Below are 18,257 nucleotides of genomic sequence, written 5' to 3'. Positions count from 1 at the left end.
ATGATTTACATGGAACAGCTGAGTTATAATAGTGAGAAGTTTTTTCAATGAAATTCAAGTTGATAATACGATTATATATTGATGGTAACTGGTCAGGTATATGTATATAGTAATATTTCTCATTAAATACAAAAGTTTTAATATCTTCTAACACTTAAGATTCTAGTTAATTTGAGCGTTAAAATGATGGTGTAGCTAAGTACATGAACTATAACTGCTCAGTTTGAACCCATTAATACAGTTTAATTTTTCCCAATTTTGAAACCAGTGTTAATCTTCTCATAATTAAACACCTCAGAACCTACCAGATATAAATACTATACACTATCTTCCACTATTACTTATGTAGCTCTTACAATATGATAACATTACAGTATTGTAATACTTGAATTATGATTTCAAAGCTTAGAAACCTGTTGATTAATAGAAAGTTAGACTCATCTAAAATGAATGATGATTTAACAGCAGTGACAAAAGGATATAATAAAATTATTAGTTTGACAGATGAAGAATTATTTGGAACGTTACGTTTGGGGTCGGCAAATACCACAGAGAGTGAATTAAGAAGTAGTATGTACCGAAGTCAACAATCAGATCGGTTTATTGCTGCTCTACTTGACCCAAGAACTTCTTATGAATACAAAATAAATGAGGTTTTTCAAATTGTGGAACCTCAAAATGTTGATTATATTAAATTTTCTTTTAAATTGAAATTGAAAACCCATCCTACAAAAGCATTGAATAAGGAAGATATCAAAGATATAAAAACCTATCTTGATTTGTGTGTAAATCCACATCACTTGCACATATTCATGAGACCAGACTTGAGTATATCAGATGTTTTAGTTCATTTGAATGAATTAGGTTCTTTGAAGTCTGATAAAGATGTTGATGATGATATTTGCAAACTCAACAGTGAAAGACTTCCAAAAGTTTTAATTATTGTTTCAGATCCCCAATTCTTTGGATGTTTCCAGAAATTATTGGACTTTTATATACATTCACTTGATTCATCAAGTTATTCATCAAGACATAGGTTGATGGGTAAAATTATACAAAAACAGAGTTCAAAATATATTAGCATTGAAGGAACAATACCTCATCGTAACTGTGTTTATTTCTTCTGTCCTGTCGAATCAGCACATGAAGATTTATGTATCATTGAAGATTTTATAGAGGGCTATTCATATCTCTTTAAAACCCTTAAGTTTGATAATCCTAAATCAGATAACCAAAGAAGTTATTCGATATATGATATGGATTTTGCAAATGATCAGATAAACATTAAAACCAATGATAACTTGTATGAAGAGGAAGTTTTACCATCATATTCAAGCATTTGATGAAAAGTGATTACTAATTAGTTTATGAAAGTGTTTATACTCTATTTGTTACGTTCTATAGTTCTATACAAGTTATTACTCAAAACGCTAAGATTTATTCAATGACATTGCGGATCAACAAATATGTAATTCAACATTTATGTTGTGAAACATAAGAATGAGTTGTATGAAGTGTTTGTGTTGCTTGATACTTGATGTAACGCGTTATATTATAATAATAAGCTGTTTTCTTAATATCGATAACTGAAAATGGTTATCTTAAAATGATTATAGCACCAAGTAACGGAAAATAAGTATAATCATTGGATACCATAGAAAAAATATAGCACTGTTGATAACATGTTGAACAATATAGTCTATTAAGTGATGTTAAGTTATCTAATCATCACTATTGGTTCAATAATTCGTGATGTATATATTGTTTGTATTCTTAAGATTGAAGTTAATTGTCGAATCACTTTTGGATGTAACACGAATCAATGTACATGGAAATGTGAAATTTCTAATGAGATAGCAGTGGTATTATCACTTTAATGAGTTGATGGTATTTGACTTAGGTATAGTCTTGACTAATTGAAGTGAAGTTGTGTTCAATATCTATCAGTGATTGTTTATCAACTTCTATCAGTAGTGGACATTTGATTATTGAACTCGGATTGAAATCTTATTGTTGTAGTGTATTGCTTATTTCATTGTGTGAAATTAAGAAATGAAAAATCATCAGAATGGATATTAAGATATGTGTTTTGGAAACAATCTGTAAATGTTGTTTAATATGTGCTTGTTTTCAAACCTGAAGGCAATAAAGTTCAGGGGAAAACCTGGGGCTTGATTTTGTTCAAAACAAAAGTTATTTTGAATAGTTTTCTAGTTATTCTAATCATGATCATGTTGATTAAAATTGATTGTGTCAAGCTAAAAGATGGAAATTAAAGATCAGCTTATATAAGGATTATTATTATTATAATTATTTTAGCACTAATTACCCTGAATTTCAAAGCTATATAACAAAAATTATTTACCTTTATTTTTAAACTAACCAATTTTTTTTCACATTTACTAACTATTGCTTTTTAAAGTTAACTCTTCAAATGGGGCAAGTAATCTGTATAGTATGTGAATGAATATCCAGTCCATATCATGGGATTTAGCGTCAAAATGTTAATGTCTTTTAAACTATTCATTAATTTAAAATTTCAATTTTGTTGGAATTCTTAATTCTTAATAATTGATAAATGAATTTAAGATTTGATATCTAATCATTTATTACAATTATTAATGACCATGTCAAAACTCATAACAATCAATATCATTGAAAAGTCTTTTCTTTAACTATAATTATAGTTTCAAAAGAAAGCTTTCTTTGGTTAAGTTGTTGTTGAATATACATTATTTCACCATACAATTACGTAGAAATAATATAGTAGTACTACAAATTTATTCAAATCATTCAAAAGATAATAAATCAATGATTTAGTATACTAGGAAACAAGACCTTTTCAAGTCTTAAGTAATCTTAATATTTCATTTGATTAATGTGTATATTTCAAATGTTTATATCAACTTATGGAAGGAAGATATGAATAAATTCAACAAATCTTTAATTAGTTTGGACAAGAGAAATAAAACTGGTTTGCAAATAGTTCTTCATCTAAATTCTGGTGTTTTGAAATTTCAGTTTCAGTTCTGGTTATCAAAAACCCCTTGATGGCATCACGGTCATTTGTCATAAATATTTAAAGAAATTAAAAGTAATTGGAACTCCTTAATTTTTATAGAATACTAATTTTTTATTCGCGGTTTATTCTTGAAACGTTGAAATTATTTTAATACCAATAACCAACAACTAAAGAAAATACTGTGGTGTCCATCTCGGTTTTTTTTAAAGTTTTGTTGGTCATCATGCTCTGGAATTCTGGTGATAGTAATGTGTCTGATCACCTAAAAACTAGAGCTATTGCCACGTTTAATCCTTTTTGCATATCACTGATCACTGATGATGTTCGATTCGTTAGGTTTTTTTAAATGATTCTATATTGATTTGAAATTAAGTTTGAAAAGATATTATCAATAATATATCATCATACAAATTGCTATAATTATAACGATATTATTAAGAGTCTTTTCTTTAACTTAATATTGGTTTCATAAGAAAGCTTTTAATGATTATTATTAAATATACATTATTTTTGATAGAAATTACTATACTAATACATGTAAAATCAAGACATCAAGACGTCAATAGTTTAAACTACAAAGCTATTTGATTATTCATAAAATTAATAAATCAATGATATAAAACTAGGACATCAATCTTTTTTCAAGTTCAAATTATCCTAAAAACTCATATGATTGTGTATATATTTAAATTGTTAATATATATTCCCATGGAAAGAAAAAATTAAGTTAATTAACATCTTTAAATATAACTGATATTAATTACCAATTCAAAAATTGAAAGTGAACTGGTTTATAGTTCTTCATAATTAAATATGAATACAATTCGTTTTTCAAACCTAAATTGTTTTCAGAATTATCAATCAAAGATCAAATCTCAAATTTCAATATCAAGCATAAAACTCTTTCACCTCCATTTTATATATGATCCTTAAGTTATCTTATCCAAACACAATTGATCAAACAATTCACTATAATTGTTAATTAGCTTTTCTGTTAAATTTTTTTATATGAAATTGCGAGATTTTGAGCTGGATTTAAATTAGATTAGTGCAAATTACCCTGAAATTTAAATCTATGTTATTCGAAGCTTGAGTAGCAGTAATTAAGAATTAATAAGATGAGTTGAATCAATTTTCAATAGCTTTTTGGTTGCTGTGATGTTTCTTCTGTGAAAATTTAATATCCAACCTTCGGTTTGCCTTTTAATACTTTAAGATGCATTGGTTTTTACATTTATTGATAAGTCTTTCAGATTGAATTAAGTCATTAACACTATTATTATGATAACCATCCTTACTCTTATTTCAACAAGACCATTGAAAAGTCTCTTCTTTAACTATCATAGTTTTGAAAGAAAGCTTTCTCTGGTTGTTGTTGTTGAATATACATTATTTCACTGCATATAATCTACGTAGAAGTTATATTACCATATTACCTACAGATTTATTCAATTAATTCAAAAGATATTAAATCAATGAAGGTATACTAAGACATAAAACCTTTTCCAAGTCTTAATGATCTTAATGCCTCATTTGATTGTGTATTTCAAACATGTTTATACTAGATGAAAACAACACAATTATATATCATGTTTAAACAAAGTCCTTAGTACAAAAGCTCAGCTTTACGAAAACTTGACAGTTCAAGAAAATCTTATATTCAAGTCTTAGAGAATTTTTTTTTTAAAAAGTGTCAATCCAAATCTGATTTACTGGCCAGTATTTAATACCACGAAAAAATGTAACAAGTGTAATTGCCATAAGTTTTCTTTAAAAGTATGTAAAATGTTGATATTAAAACTCCTTAATTTGTTTTTTTAATAAACGCGAAAGAATGGAATGGAAAACGGGAAGCTGAGCTTCCCAAAAATTTGACAATTTACTATCAACAAATTTTAAAATTATAAATGGCACATATTAAGCTATATCATATGATACCTAATAAATTAATCAACATTCTTTGTTAAGATACTCAGTTCTTTAATAGCTTATGTATTTCACAAAGTCGTAAAAACTAATGTTTTAAGGATCCAAATTAGTCACTTTATTGAAAAAAAAAACACTTTGATGGTCCAGTATAAGCTGGAAATTCGCGATATAACAGAGTGATTATAACAGAATCTACAAATAACATTACTACTATATACAAACATTTATTAACATGGCTAAAGAGCTAAATAACTATAACTATAATTTTGATTTTGATTCATTTTGAACATCATAAAATAAATCTAAATATTGTTTCAACCCAACTTTATTATTAAATTTATCATCATTTAAAAATGATTTAATTAAAGATTCTTTTGATTGTTCTTCTAATCCTTGTGCAACACTAATTAAATCTTGTGATTTTGGTAATCCGAAATTTTTTGGATATTGATTAAATGTAATATTAAAATTTTCATCTAATGGAGATGATTGACCTTTTTTAAAAAATGGTACAACTTCTTTTGCTGGGATTTTTTCAATTGATTTATATTTCCAATTTGGAATATTTTTAGATTTTTCAATTAATTTTGATGATACTCCTGTATTAAAATCTGAATCTTTCATGAATTGAACTGCTGCATTTAATTCATTTGTTAATGCTGCATGAATATCTGAATTAGAACCTCTTTGTAAAATTTCTAATCCAACTTTTAATGATAATGGCGATTTTTTCTTTAAAGTTTCTAAAGTTGTTTTAGCAAATTCTAATTTTGATTTTTTTAAATTTTCAAAAATTCTCTCCATATTTGTATCTCTTGTAAAAACTTTCTCTAATAATTGTAATTCCTCTATAGAATATTTAAATTTATAATTAGTTGGTAATGGTTCAACAAATTCTTCTAAAACACTATTAATAATTTCATATTGATCTTCAACATTACTTGGTAAAACTAAATTAGTTAAACGATCTTGTAATTCATGAATCTTATTTGATGAAACATAATGAGTACCTAATCCACTAAAATAAACATCCCAAGAAAATAAATTTTCACCAGTTAAAGCTAAATACCAACCTAATGAACTTGGGACCAATTTATTTAAAGCAAATGAAGTACCAACATCTGGACTAAAACCAATATCCATTTCTGGCATTGCCCATCTTGTTTTTTCAGTTATGATTCTAAATGGAGTATGAATACTTAATCCAACACCACCACCCATAGTTATACCATCTAATATAGAAACAATAGGTTTATTATATGTTGCCAAAAGATAATTCATTGAATATTCTTTTTGGAAAAATTCAATAGATTGTTCAAATTGACCCTTTTTATTTGCTTCAACACATGAAGTAACATCACCACCTGCACAAAATGCACGACCATTTGAATTTTGAATAATTAATTGAGTACTAAAAGATTTTGAATATTCTTGTAATCTTGGATAAATCTTGGAAACCATTGATGCATTTAATGAATTTAATTTAGTTGGTCTATTTAATGTAATAATTTTAGTATTATTAACATTTTGAAATAAGACATCATTTTCTAATTTTGCATCAACACTATGAGTATTGACTTTAGTTGAATAATTACTACTCATGGTTTGTAATCTGAATAACTGTTGAGCTCTTATAGAATGTGATAATTTAGATCTCAACATGGTGGGCAAAATGAAATCAAATAAGAACTAAATTGAGAATAAATCCCTTTTTTTATAGATTTAGAAATTTCCCCATTAAAATTGTTGTTTTTACTCTTTAAAGTGATTTTCTTTAAAAAGAATTTTACTCAGCGGTTGGAAAATATTAGTGAACCGGTTGAATGGCAGATGGTGAATTCGCGGGTTTTTGTTTAATTTCCAATGAAAAATTGAAAGAAATCAAAACAAAATCAGCGGCAAAGAAGGTCAAACAGAGGGTATATCAAGCTAGAGGTTCACAATCATGAGTAGACAGTATCATAAGTGAGTTATTTGGGTATGGTTTAGTGCTATAGGGAATTTGAACTAACTTTTTAGCAGTCCTGGTTCCAGTTCAGGTTCAGGTTATGGAGATTATAGAAGAGAAAGTTATGGACCTCCAGGTTCAAGTGGATTCAGAGGAAGAGGTGGTTACAATTCTAGAGGGAATGATCGTGGTGGGTATGGTTTCAGAGGAGGTCGTGGTGGTGGAGGCTTTGGTGGGTCTTCTTATAGTCCATATGAAAGTAGGAATGCTAGATTAGATGAACAAACTCATAGTGGTGAATCAACTCCAGATCATAAAAGACATTCTTCACAAGATGATATGAGTTATAGATCATCACCAGGTGAATACAGAGGTGGGTACCGTGGTAGAGGTGGCTCTAGTTCTTTTAGAGGTTCTTATAGAGGTGGTTATAATAGAGGTAAAGATACTTATAGTCCATATCGTCGTGAAAGTAACATAGCACCATCAAATATCCCAGATTCAAGATCAAATTCAACAGATTTTTATACTGTTACAAATACTCCACCTAAAGTCCCAACTCCATCAAATATCCAAGATCCACAACAATCAATGGGATATCAAAGAAAATCTCAATCAAATCCAATTAAATATAAATCTCCATGGATTGAATTATTAAGATTAAATGAAAAAAGATCAGGTTTAGAACAAATCGATTCAGATTTAAAATTAAAAGAACTAATTAAAGAACAAGAAGAAATTTATCAAGAACAAGAAATTTTACAAAAAAAATATTTAGATCAAAAATTAAAAAATTTAAAATTAGAATTTGAAGTTGGTACATTAAAAGAAATTTCAAATAAAGATTCACTAAATGTTGAATTAACTCAGGAAAAATTAGATACAATTTCATTTATTTGATTAATACCCCTTAATCTTAAAATTCAACTGCTCCATCATGAGATAAGACTTGGGATTATACTTCCATAAAGATTGATATTGATTGATGTAACAGAACATCAAATATCAAAAGACTAGTAACCACTATAGACATAAGACCACTGTTCCCGTTGGTTATGACTATATTGTGAAGACTATGTTCCAGTAGTGTGCATATGATTAAACACAAATTGTGGTATATAGATATCAATGTGTCACATCAAAAGAACACTGCTAATGAATAATGACAAGAGAAACTTGAAAATAAATACATACAATTCAAGGACCTATCCAATTTTGATTGATCTACAATAATACTTGTAGATAATTAATCAATGATCATATTTTCAAAACATAATATTATCCATGTTTACTTATTCTGATAGAGAACAAATATTGATACATCATCATCCAAATAAACTCTGTCTCTTTCAATTTAGTGCAAATATTTCAGATCTATTTGTTTGTTGATCGACTGTTGATGGTTCATTTCCCGAACAAGACACTGAGACTGAGTACTAAACAGAAACAAACCCAACAAAATGGAACAACAAGCTATGATCCAAGATAACTAGTAGTAATAAGTCCCTATCATTGACACATAACTCAATAGTAGATAATCAAAGCTCCAATATTTAAAATTGTAGGATTTCAACTCAAAATTTATTTATTTACTTTCTGCATCTCATTTCCGAATCCGGTAATTCTGCAATGTTTACGTTTCATCAGATTTAAAAACATCGTACTAAAAATGAAAAAACCCAGATGAGCTGTGCTTTTGTGGATTACAAGATGGAGTTGAGTACTGATCTTCTCTTACAAGTCTGCTTTATCTTGTTTCTAATATAAACAAGTTGTGATCCCCAGTTTTAAATTTTTCTTAAATTTTTGTTCTGTGAAGACATATATCACATTCCATAGCATATTAATACGTCTCATATCGTACATTAGTTCAAAATACCAGTACCAAAAAAGGAACTCCTTTCAAATAACAAGTGACAAGTCAAAAGTAAAGATCATATAGTACAGAGTTACAAATATTAGTTTAAGAGTCCACATAATATGAATGATATTACAAGTCAATTTAGTATGAGAGATAATAGATCTATAAATACTCAATCTAAACATCTACGGAATTTTAAAGATTCAAATGTGATACAATCCCAACAATTCTCAAATAATTTTCAAAATTCTGCAGATGTCCCCATCCAAGCAGATTATATAGACAGGAATGTTCTAGATGCACCATTAGCACAGCTTCATAATTTAGATATATCTTCAAATTCAAATATTGATATAAATCTAAATAAAAGTTTTGAAATATATAATCAATTTGAACAAGAAGTACCAATTCAAGAACCTATCAAGTCAAATCCACAACTTATAACAAGAGAACCTATCAAACCTCAACAATCAATACCCAAACTTAGAAACATGAAATCAAGATTGGATATGTTGGATAATTCTCAATTAACTTCTTTTCCATTAGCACCACCAAGAGTTTGTTCTGAAGCTATTACAAATGGGAATAATTTGAAAAGTCCTGAAATAAATGCACAAGATATAATACAAAGTCGACCAAATTCTCAATTTTTAGATATTGATCCAATTGTACTTGTGGAAGATTATATAAAACAAAAACAATTAAATAGGAAAAAATTATCAGTTATGGATTTGAAAACTTCAATAAAGACTTTTAATTCAATGGATCAAAATGAATCACCCCAGGGACCAAATTATTTAACAAGAGCTAAATCGATTCTTTCAGAAACTTTCCCATCATCATTACAAAATTCACAACATGATAATCAAGATCATCAATTACCATCATCACAACCAAGTACATTACTTTTAACAAAAAATTCTATTGATGATGAAGAAGAAAGTATAACGTCATCTAATCAAGATTTTTATAGTGCCAAAACTTCTCAATCAAGATCGTTATCATCAACAGGATCAATTCATACAAATGTATCACATATTTCAAACATATCAAATGTACCAACTTTAAAATTATCAACTTCAAATGATCAAACATTTGGTGAATTTTCAATCCCATCAACTTCAGTATTTGCATCATCAACAACTTCTTTAATTTCAACAGATTCTAATAATATAAATGGTGATTCATCATTAAGATATTGTGTTATTTGTGATTCTCCATTATATGAAATAAGTAGTTTATTAACTCAAGATAATCAATTTTCAGAATTTGTTTGTTCAAATTGTACAGAACAATATGAACAATTATCAAAATTAATTGAATCATTTGATCAAAGTATATCAGGGATGAAATCTATACCAGAAGATTCATCAATTGATGATATTGAAGAATTATTAAATCAACCAGTTTTGAAAAAAACTAAAATCGAATCATTATCATCATCAAAGTATAATGGATTCTCTTCCCATTTAGTTAATAAATTACATACACAATTAGAATCTTCAAATTTATCACCAAGATCTCCTCAAAGGTTTAATCGTCCATTAATGCATCATCATCAACAACAACGTCATCAACATACACAACAACATCAACAACAAACAAATTTAAATTCAAGACAATCACAATGGTTGAATGAAGCAAGAAGAAAATTAAGATGGAGATGGAGATTAAGTGGATTATTACCACAATTTTTAGAGAAGAAATGAGAAACAGTAAAACATTCATTCATTAACAATACCATTATTTTAAACCAAATTTAGCATAGCAAGGATACCAGGATACCAGGATAGCATAGGAATACAATCATTTCAGAAACAATTTTATATTATATATATCTAATTATAATACAAATAATCACGAATATAATGAAAAATAAATATACTTCAGATCTAGATCACTAAACCTTTATAACGATTTTAAATAATTTAAAGCATCTTCTAATTCCCCCTTTTCAAATGAATTTATTTTACCTTGCCATTTACCCTTCCCACCACCTTTTAATCCTTTAATCTTTGATTGTAAAGATTTAGTAATTTCATTAATCTTATCTAAATTTGAACCAAAAATTATTAATGAACCACCTGTTTGACCTTCACCAGATAATAAAATCACAGTTTTATCTTTTGGGATTGATTTAGAAACTGATTTGAATATGAATGTTAGGTAATCTAATCCAACATCAGGTCTATGAATGAATGCAATTTGTGAGGTTTCCAATTTGGTTAAGATTTCATTTGATTGATAATTTGCAATTTCTTCTTTCCATGAAGATTCGTTCTTGAGAGTTTTCTTGTAATTAATATTTAATTGTTGGATTTTATTATTTAATTCATCAAATTGACATGATAATTCTTGAGAAGATTTTTTCAATAATCCATGTGAATAAATTGCATATTTACGAACTCGATCACCAGCTAAGAAATGTAATCTCGAATTTGTTCCTCTAACTGAAGTTTGATGTAATAAGGCAATTGATAAAATTTGAGAAGTTGATGATAAATGAGTACCACAACATGGATTTTGATCTAATTCACCAATCTTAATAACACGCAAGATCCCTTTATCTAAATCATAATCATCTGGCATTTTTTGTTTATTAACAAGTTCCTTATCAGGTATTTCCACAGATATTGGAATTGATTCAGCAATTTTGTCATTAACTTCTTCACTTATTTTGTCAACTTCATCATCTGTTAAACTTCTTGGTAATTCGATATAATTAATTAATTCACCCATACTCCATGATAATGTAGGTAATTCATACTTATCTAAAACAGCAGATAACAAATGTTGACCAGTATGTTGTTGCATATGATCCAATCTTCTTTTCCAATCCAATTTTAAATTCACTTTTGTACCAACTTCAATAGGTTCATCAACCAAATGAACAGCACGTAGTTGATCTCTTCTAATATAAGATACACCGTATTCTTTATCGTTTGAAGTAACAATAGTACCTTTATCTGAAGGTTGACCACCACCTTCTGGGAATAAGATTGTATCTTCCAATTCAACAGCATACTTGGTAGTCTGAGGTTCTTGATCAACTGATTTTGATTTTGATTTCTTGTTTTTAGCTGATGGTTCTGGTTTCTCTTCTTTACAAGAGATAACGATTGTTTGGAATTCTTTTAAAAAAGAGTTTTTTTGACATTGTAAAGCCCCCACGATCACTGGTGTGATATCTGTACCCATTTTCAAGTTATTTAATCTGTTTATTGGGAATTTGAGCACTTGTTTGGTGGATTTTTCAGTGGTTTCATTGTTCAAAAGATAAGCTGAGTAAACTCGAAGATAATATTGGTTGGAATAATATGGGATTATGTCATCAGATATATAATTACGGGCCTTAACTATGGGGAAATTCTTCAAATTAAATTATAAATAAACTTAATAACTTTTGTGTATTATATGCTATTAATAATAAATATAAATTACTCTATTTACAAGTAAACAACTTCTCTTAATTTTAATAGAAAACCACTCACAATGCATATCTAAAATTAGGATTCTCTATATCTGTAAGATCTTCAAATTCATAGTTTGAAGATAATTCAACAGGATCTTTTTGATCTTTTCTATTGTTTTCCCATTTAGAAATCAAACCAACCAATATAGCTAATGGAATACACATGATTGATGTAACAAGTAATGTAATTTTAGCAGATCTATAATCTGGTTTTTCATAATCTCTAAATAATTGAGGACCAATTAATGATCCAATTGAAAATGCAATCATTGTTAATCCATTACGTGCTAATTTTTTGGTATGACCTGCTGTATTTGCACTATTCCATGAATAAAATAATCCAATAACACTTGTTGAAAACATTGCCATATAAATTGCTATTAAATTTGCAACACGGTTTTTGGTTGTTAATAATATGATATATGCCACTATTGCAGGGATACACATTCCAATAAATACTAAAGTTCTTTTCCCATAATAAGAACAAATATATGATTGTAACATAGAACCTAAAATCATGGCAGCACCAACTGGTGTTTGAACTAAAGCTGCAATTTTACTTGTGAACCCAAATGAGGCAATTATAGTAACTGACCAAGTTCCCAAGGCGCCTGTAGACATCATTGATATTATAGTTAGGAAAAACAAAGGCCATGTATGTTTATCATGGAATAATAATTCTTTTATTTGTTTTATCTTAAAAGTTTTAGATTCTGTACCTGTTTGATTAGATCTAATATGTTCTAAAACAATGATTTTTTCATCATCATTTAAAAAATTAGCACTTGTTGGATTATTTGGTAATATAAAATAAGTGAAAATACCAAATGCAACAGTTATTAATCCCATAACTAGGAAAAAAATTTGCCATGATTGGAAATCAGTTGTAACATGTTGGAATCCAAATGATAAAAATCCACCAATTATAACACTTAACCCAGCCATTGAAACCCAAATACCTGTTCTTTGTAAATTTTCAGATTTACTATACCACATTGATGAAATAACAATAAGACCTGGTGATAATGAAGATTCAAAAATCCCTAATAATGTTCTAACAATCATAAGACTAGCATAAGTATGACAAGCTGAATGAGCAGCAACAACAATCCCCCATGAAACAATACAAAACGCTAAGAATTTACCAGTGGGTAGAACTTGTAAGAAATAATCAGCTAAAGGTTCTGCAAAGATATATGAAGCATAAAAAATTGTACCTAAATTAGCAAATTCATCACCTTTTAAATTCTTTTTAATACCCATAACACCAGCATAATTTAATAAATTCTTATCCAAGAATTGTAAGAAATAAGAACCACATAACACAGTCATAATTCTCCAATCTATTTTCCTGAGAAGTTTTTTGGGATATTTCTTGGATTGTTCTTCATCATCTAATAATGAAGTTTTCGTGTCTCGAAGAAACTTGATGGCTTCATCCTTATCGTTTCCTACTAAAGTCGTTGTTTCTGACTTGCTTTCCCTTGTATGGCTCAGCACTGGATCCTCCTTGTCTTCCTTTGTGAACATGGTGACTGGTGGATAATTCCCTTGCAAATGTACGTAATTAAGCTGATAAATACAATATAAAAGATCTCTTTCCCTAATTATATAAAATGAAAATCTTCATGATTTTTTGGTTTGTTGCCCTGTTGCTCGAAGTCTTTTGACACTTTTTGAAGTAAACAAAAGTAAACAAAAGTTAAGCAGAAAGTGTTATCGTTGACTGTTGTATGAAGAGGGTTTACTATGAGTGGTTATAGGTTATTTGGATGAAAAGTGTGTGATGATTTTGGGTGCTATATGGTTTTTTTTCTGGGATTTAAGTGGCAAAATACGGGTTCTTAAAGGTGATACTGGATGATGTTGATGATAACTGATACAAAGCTGATATTTCCTACAATTCAGTGGCATTCATTGGTTTTCCATTTGGTATTGCAATAAATCTACTACATTTAGTACTTCTGAGACATCATCATCTCGTTGTTTCTCTGGTGCTTTTTGTTTGGACTCAAATTTTCATTTTTGGGGCTTTTGTGTCATTGAAAATAAAAATGGTGATAGTAATTACAAATCTCAAAAATTTACATGTACTACTCTGGGAAGCAATATATGGCAGGAGCATGGGTTCAGCTATCTGAAAAATACATATAGGTTTGCTGCTGGTTAGGAGAGTTAGTTGTATGCTGATATGACCTTGGAGGATACCAATGGTGTACGTCAAGAAGGTGCTTCTTTAGTTGTTCTGCAGAGACAAACTTCAAATGATGGTCAATATGGAAGTCATGAAACTTATTCAGCTGATGCTCAATCTCAAATAGATTCTTTTGTTACTGCTCCTTCACCTTCAAAGAGATCAATTGTTTCTAAAACTCCCACTGTTTCAAATTTAGGTCTTCCTCAAGCCTTTTCTCTGATAAATTCAGGAATTAATACTTCACAATATATTACAGCTAAATCAACATTATCACAATTAAGAAATCAACCATCTATTACAGCAAGACCCAATCTCCAAACACCAATGAAAACTGTACATAATAAAGAACATATATTAATGTTTGATTCAAATTCATATGATGCTGATGATGATTTTACAATTAAAGATAAACTTCAAGATGATATAGATATAAATGAAATTACACATGAACCTCCATTTCTGCCTGCAACTCATAGTTATGCAAGATTTGGCAAATCAACTTTAAGACAAACCATTATCGCAAGACAATCAAATAGAATGGTTCCGTTACAGGATCGTCTTACAGATCATATGGAGGAACAAATGATTAGATGGAGAGCTCCACAATCATCTTATCAAGCTGAAGATATATTGAGTGGGAATCATCCTTATCAAAAAACTGAACTTGAAAATCATGAGATTATTAAAGATGGAACTTTAACATCTGATCCAGAATCTGCTCTAAATCCAAGTAATATAAGTACAGATAGTGCAGTTAATAGTATTGCAAAATCTCCATTTGTGAATGTTGATTTTAAAACAGGTGCTTCATTAGTTAGAAATCATAGAGTACGAGAAACTTTCCGTGAACATAATGATCTTCCAATAAATTCTAAAAAAGAGGCTAAAACAGAAGTAATTGAAGTCAATGATGATCAAGATGGTGATGATAATTATAATGCTGATAGTGGTTCAATTCAAGAAAGTTTAAGATTTAATCTGCATAGTGACGAACAAAAATCTGCATCTGCATCTTCTTCAATTATTAGAAAATTAAATCAAAATTCAACTAGTGATGATGATGAAAAAGATCCAGGTCTTGAATTAGCACGTTGTCCTGGTGGGATACCAACTTCAGGTAGAACTATTGATGCTGAACAATTGAATCGTGAAGATTTAGAAAGATTAGCTAAAGATGATCCCGAACCTTTAAATCTGTTACAATTTGATCAAAATCCAAATGATCCACCAAATCCATATGATAATGATGATCATGATCAAGGATGTTGGGATGCCTTTTTGGAAGCTTGTCAAGATGTTTGGAAAGAATGTATTGATATATGTACTTGTAATTGTACATGTGATGAAGATTTAGATCCAAGAATAAATCCATACTCTATCAATCCACCATAAGTTAATTCGTGTTTTCAAGTTTTTATAGTTTTTAATGTTACATTGTGTTTTTAATTAGTCTAATATACTTACTTTAGTCTTATACGTTCAATGTAAAAGTTAAATTAAACTAATTTTTTATTACTTTCAATGATTATTATATGACAAAACAACTCTAACGGTCAACGTGTGAAAAAAAAAATGATAACATATATACTAAACAAACAAATTCCTATAAGAAATCATGCTTTATATAATCTATTCGCTTGCTTCAGCAAATCTTTCAGAAATTGATGAAACTAATTTTTCAAATTCTTCTTTACCAGCAGCTTCACCTTTTGAAGGTTCAAAGAATTTAGCAGAAGAAACAGAATGTTTAACATCTGAAGTTTGTTCAGATAATTTAGACCAATTAGCACCATTTGCAACAGCTTTTTGAGCTTCATCATAATAACCAACAAAAGCTCTCATCATATCAAAAGTTTTCCAAACTGGACAGAATTGATCATAAGTTGAATAACCATTTTGTTGCAAGAAATCTTCTTTAATTAAATTTGCAACATCTAATGTAATTTTATCAGAATCTGAAAGAGCAGTTTTACCAACTAATTGAACAACTTGTTCTAATTCTTCTGCATTTGATAAAATTTCTCTAATCTTATCTCTTAATGATGGGAATTCTGGATAATTATCATCATAATATTTATTTAAAACATTAGTATATTTAGAATAAGAAACTGATGTGTTAATTGAAGGGAAATGTTTTCTTTGAGCTAATTTTTTATCTAAACCCCAGAAAACTTGTGTAATACCTAAGGTTGATGTTGTAACAGGATCTGAGAAATCACCACCAGCTGGTGAAACAGCAGCAACAATAGAAACTGAACCAACACGATTTGGTGAACCTAATGCAGTTGCCTTACCGGCTCTTTCATAAAATGAAGCTAATTTAGCACCTAAATAAGCTGGGAAACCTTGATCAGCAGGCATTTCACCAAGACGACCTGAAATTTCTCTTAAAGCTTCAGCCCATCTTGATGATGAATCAGCAATCATTGCAACGTTTTTACCTTGATCTCTGAAATATTCAGCTAATGTAATACCAGTATAAATAGAAGCTTCTCTTGCTGCAACAGGCATATTTGAAGTATTTGCAACTAATGTAGTACGTTTCATAATTGGTTCTTTACTACCTGAAATTTCAGTATATAATTCTGGGAATTCCATTAAAACTTCTGCCATTTCATTACCTCTTTCACCTATTTGATATTTTGTTAGTAAATTGTACCAAGGAATAGAAAGATCTAATTGAAAGTTTTCATTGTTGAGTAATTATCTTCATTCTCGTTATTAATATTACCAAAACCACCTCAACAAGAAAATCATCAACATTTTGACTCGAGAATACTTACCACAACCAACATAAATAATTGCATCTGAATTTGAAAATTTTGATAAAGATTGAGAAATAACAGTTTTACCACAACCAAAAGCACCTGGAATACATGTAGTACCACCTTGAACAACTGGGAATAAAGAATCTAAAACTCTTTGACCAGTTAATAATGGATAATCAGCAGATAATTTTTCAGCAACTGGTCTTGGAACACGAACTGGCCATGTATGATACATTGAATAATTATGTTTAACACCATCAAATTCTAATTCTAAAATTGGTTCATCAATGTTATAAGAACCAGCTTCTGCAATAGAAGTAATTGTACCTCTTGCTCTTGGTGGTAATAAAATTTTATGATCATTTAATAAAGAATTTTCAAAAATTGAACCAAAGATATCACCTCCACTAATATGATCACCAACTTTTAATTGACCTGGTTTAAAATCATATTCAATAGATCTTGATAAGGCTGGAGCATCAATACCTCTTGGAATATAAATAGATTGTGATTGATCTTTAATAGTTTTCAAAGGTCTTTGAATACCATCATAAATAGTTTCCATTAAACCTGGACCTAATTCAACAGATAAAGGTTTACCAGTTCTTAAAACAGGATCACCAACAGTAACACCTGCAGTTTCTTCATAAACTTGAATAGTTGCCTTATCAGCGTCAATTCTAATAACTTCACCAACCAAGTTATCATGACCAACTTTAACTAATTCATACATCGCACAACCAATCATATTTTCAGCAATAACAACAGGACCTGAAACTGAATAAATTGAACCATATTCAGATTCTTTATGATCTTCTAATGAGATTCTTTTAATCTCTTTACGAGCATTTTCAAGAGCACCGGCCTATTTAATATCTGTTAGTAAAATGAACCAAGGAACGAAGATCTAGAACTCATGATTGAAAGTTTTCATTGTTGATAATCATCATCATTCTCGTTATCAATATCACCAACAAGAAAACCATCAACATTTTGACTCGAGGAAACATACCATTCTTGCGTTCTAATTTTCTCTTTTCTTTGGATATTTCAAAAAATA

General features: G+C 29.0%; 8 protein-coding genes across 8 annotated transcripts; 4 read left to right on the top strand and 4 right to left on the bottom strand.

Annotated features, from left to right (window-relative positions):
* Positions 1–392: 392 nt before the first annotated feature.
* Positions 393–1,343, top strand: BN7_1886 (uncharacterized protein; the record flags this gene model as incomplete). Its single annotated transcript, XM_011277581.1, has 1 exon — positions 393–1,343. One exon carries the CDS (start codon positions 393–395, stop codon positions 1,341–1,343), a length of 951 nt encoding a protein of 316 aa, XP_011275883.1.
* Positions 1,344–5,209: 3,866 nt separating this feature from the next.
* On the bottom strand, positions 5,210–6,613 carry EHD3 (mitochondrial 37S ribosomal protein mS47; the record flags this gene model as incomplete). The annotated part of the gene is made up of 1 exon (XM_011277580.1): positions 5,210–6,613. One exon carries the CDS (start codon positions 6,611–6,613, stop codon positions 5,210–5,212), a length of 1,404 nt encoding a protein of 467 aa, XP_011275882.1.
* Positions 6,614–6,896: 283 nt separating this feature from the next.
* On the top strand, positions 6,897–7,799 carry BN7_1884 (Collagen alpha-5(VI) chain; the record flags this gene model as incomplete). Its single annotated transcript, XM_011277579.1, has 2 exons — positions 6,897–6,907; positions 6,974–7,799. 2 exons carry the CDS (start codon positions 6,897–6,899, stop codon positions 7,797–7,799), a joined length of 837 nt encoding a protein of 278 aa, XP_011275881.1.
* A 1,080-nt stretch (positions 7,800–8,879) lies between these two features.
* Positions 8,880–10,469, top strand: BN7_1883 (uncharacterized protein; the record flags this gene model as incomplete). The annotated part of the gene is made up of 1 exon (XM_011277578.1): positions 8,880–10,469. The coding sequence occupies one exon, from the start codon at positions 8,880–8,882 to the stop codon at positions 10,467–10,469; it is 1,590 nt and encodes a 529-aa protein (XP_011275880.1).
* Positions 10,470–10,668: 199 nt separating this feature from the next.
* Positions 10,669–11,958, bottom strand: BN7_1882 (putative alanine--tRNA ligase; the record flags this gene model as incomplete). The annotated part of the gene is made up of 1 exon (XM_011277577.1): positions 10,669–11,958. The coding sequence occupies one exon, from the start codon at positions 11,956–11,958 to the stop codon at positions 10,669–10,671; it is 1,290 nt and encodes a 429-aa protein (XP_011275879.1).
* Positions 11,959–12,247: 289 nt separating this feature from the next.
* BN7_1881 (uncharacterized protein) lies at positions 12,248–13,762 on the bottom strand (the record flags this gene model as incomplete). Its single annotated transcript, XM_011277576.1, has 1 exon — positions 12,248–13,762. One exon carries the CDS (start codon positions 13,760–13,762, stop codon positions 12,248–12,250), a length of 1,515 nt encoding a protein of 504 aa, XP_011275878.1.
* A 661-nt stretch (positions 13,763–14,423) lies between these two features.
* On the top strand, positions 14,424–15,821 carry BN7_1880 (uncharacterized protein; the record flags this gene model as incomplete). Its single annotated transcript, XM_011277575.1, has 1 exon — positions 14,424–15,821. One exon carries the CDS (start codon positions 14,424–14,426, stop codon positions 15,819–15,821), a length of 1,398 nt encoding a protein of 465 aa, XP_011275877.1.
* Positions 15,822–16,058: 237 nt separating this feature from the next.
* VMA1 (H(+)-transporting V1 sector ATPase subunit A) lies at positions 16,059–18,212 on the bottom strand (the record flags this gene model as incomplete). The annotated part of the gene is made up of 3 exons (XM_011277574.1): positions 16,059–17,104; positions 17,213–18,062; positions 18,210–18,212. 3 exons carry the CDS (start codon positions 18,210–18,212, stop codon positions 16,059–16,061), a joined length of 1,899 nt encoding a protein of 632 aa, XP_011275876.1.
* Positions 18,213–18,257: the final 45 nt, after the last annotated feature.

This window comes from Wickerhamomyces ciferrii, contig 00040 (genome assembly GCF_000313485.1).
Source record: "Wickerhamomyces ciferrii WGS project CAIF00000000 data, strain NRRL Y-1031 F-60-10, contig 00040, whole genome shotgun sequence".
NCBI classification, from domain to species: domain Eukaryota; kingdom Fungi; phylum Ascomycota; class Saccharomycetes; order Phaffomycetales; family Wickerhamomycetaceae; genus Hansenula; species Hansenula ciferrii.
Note: the sequence above shows the minus strand (reverse complement) of the source record. Positions and strands in the feature narration are given on the sequence as shown.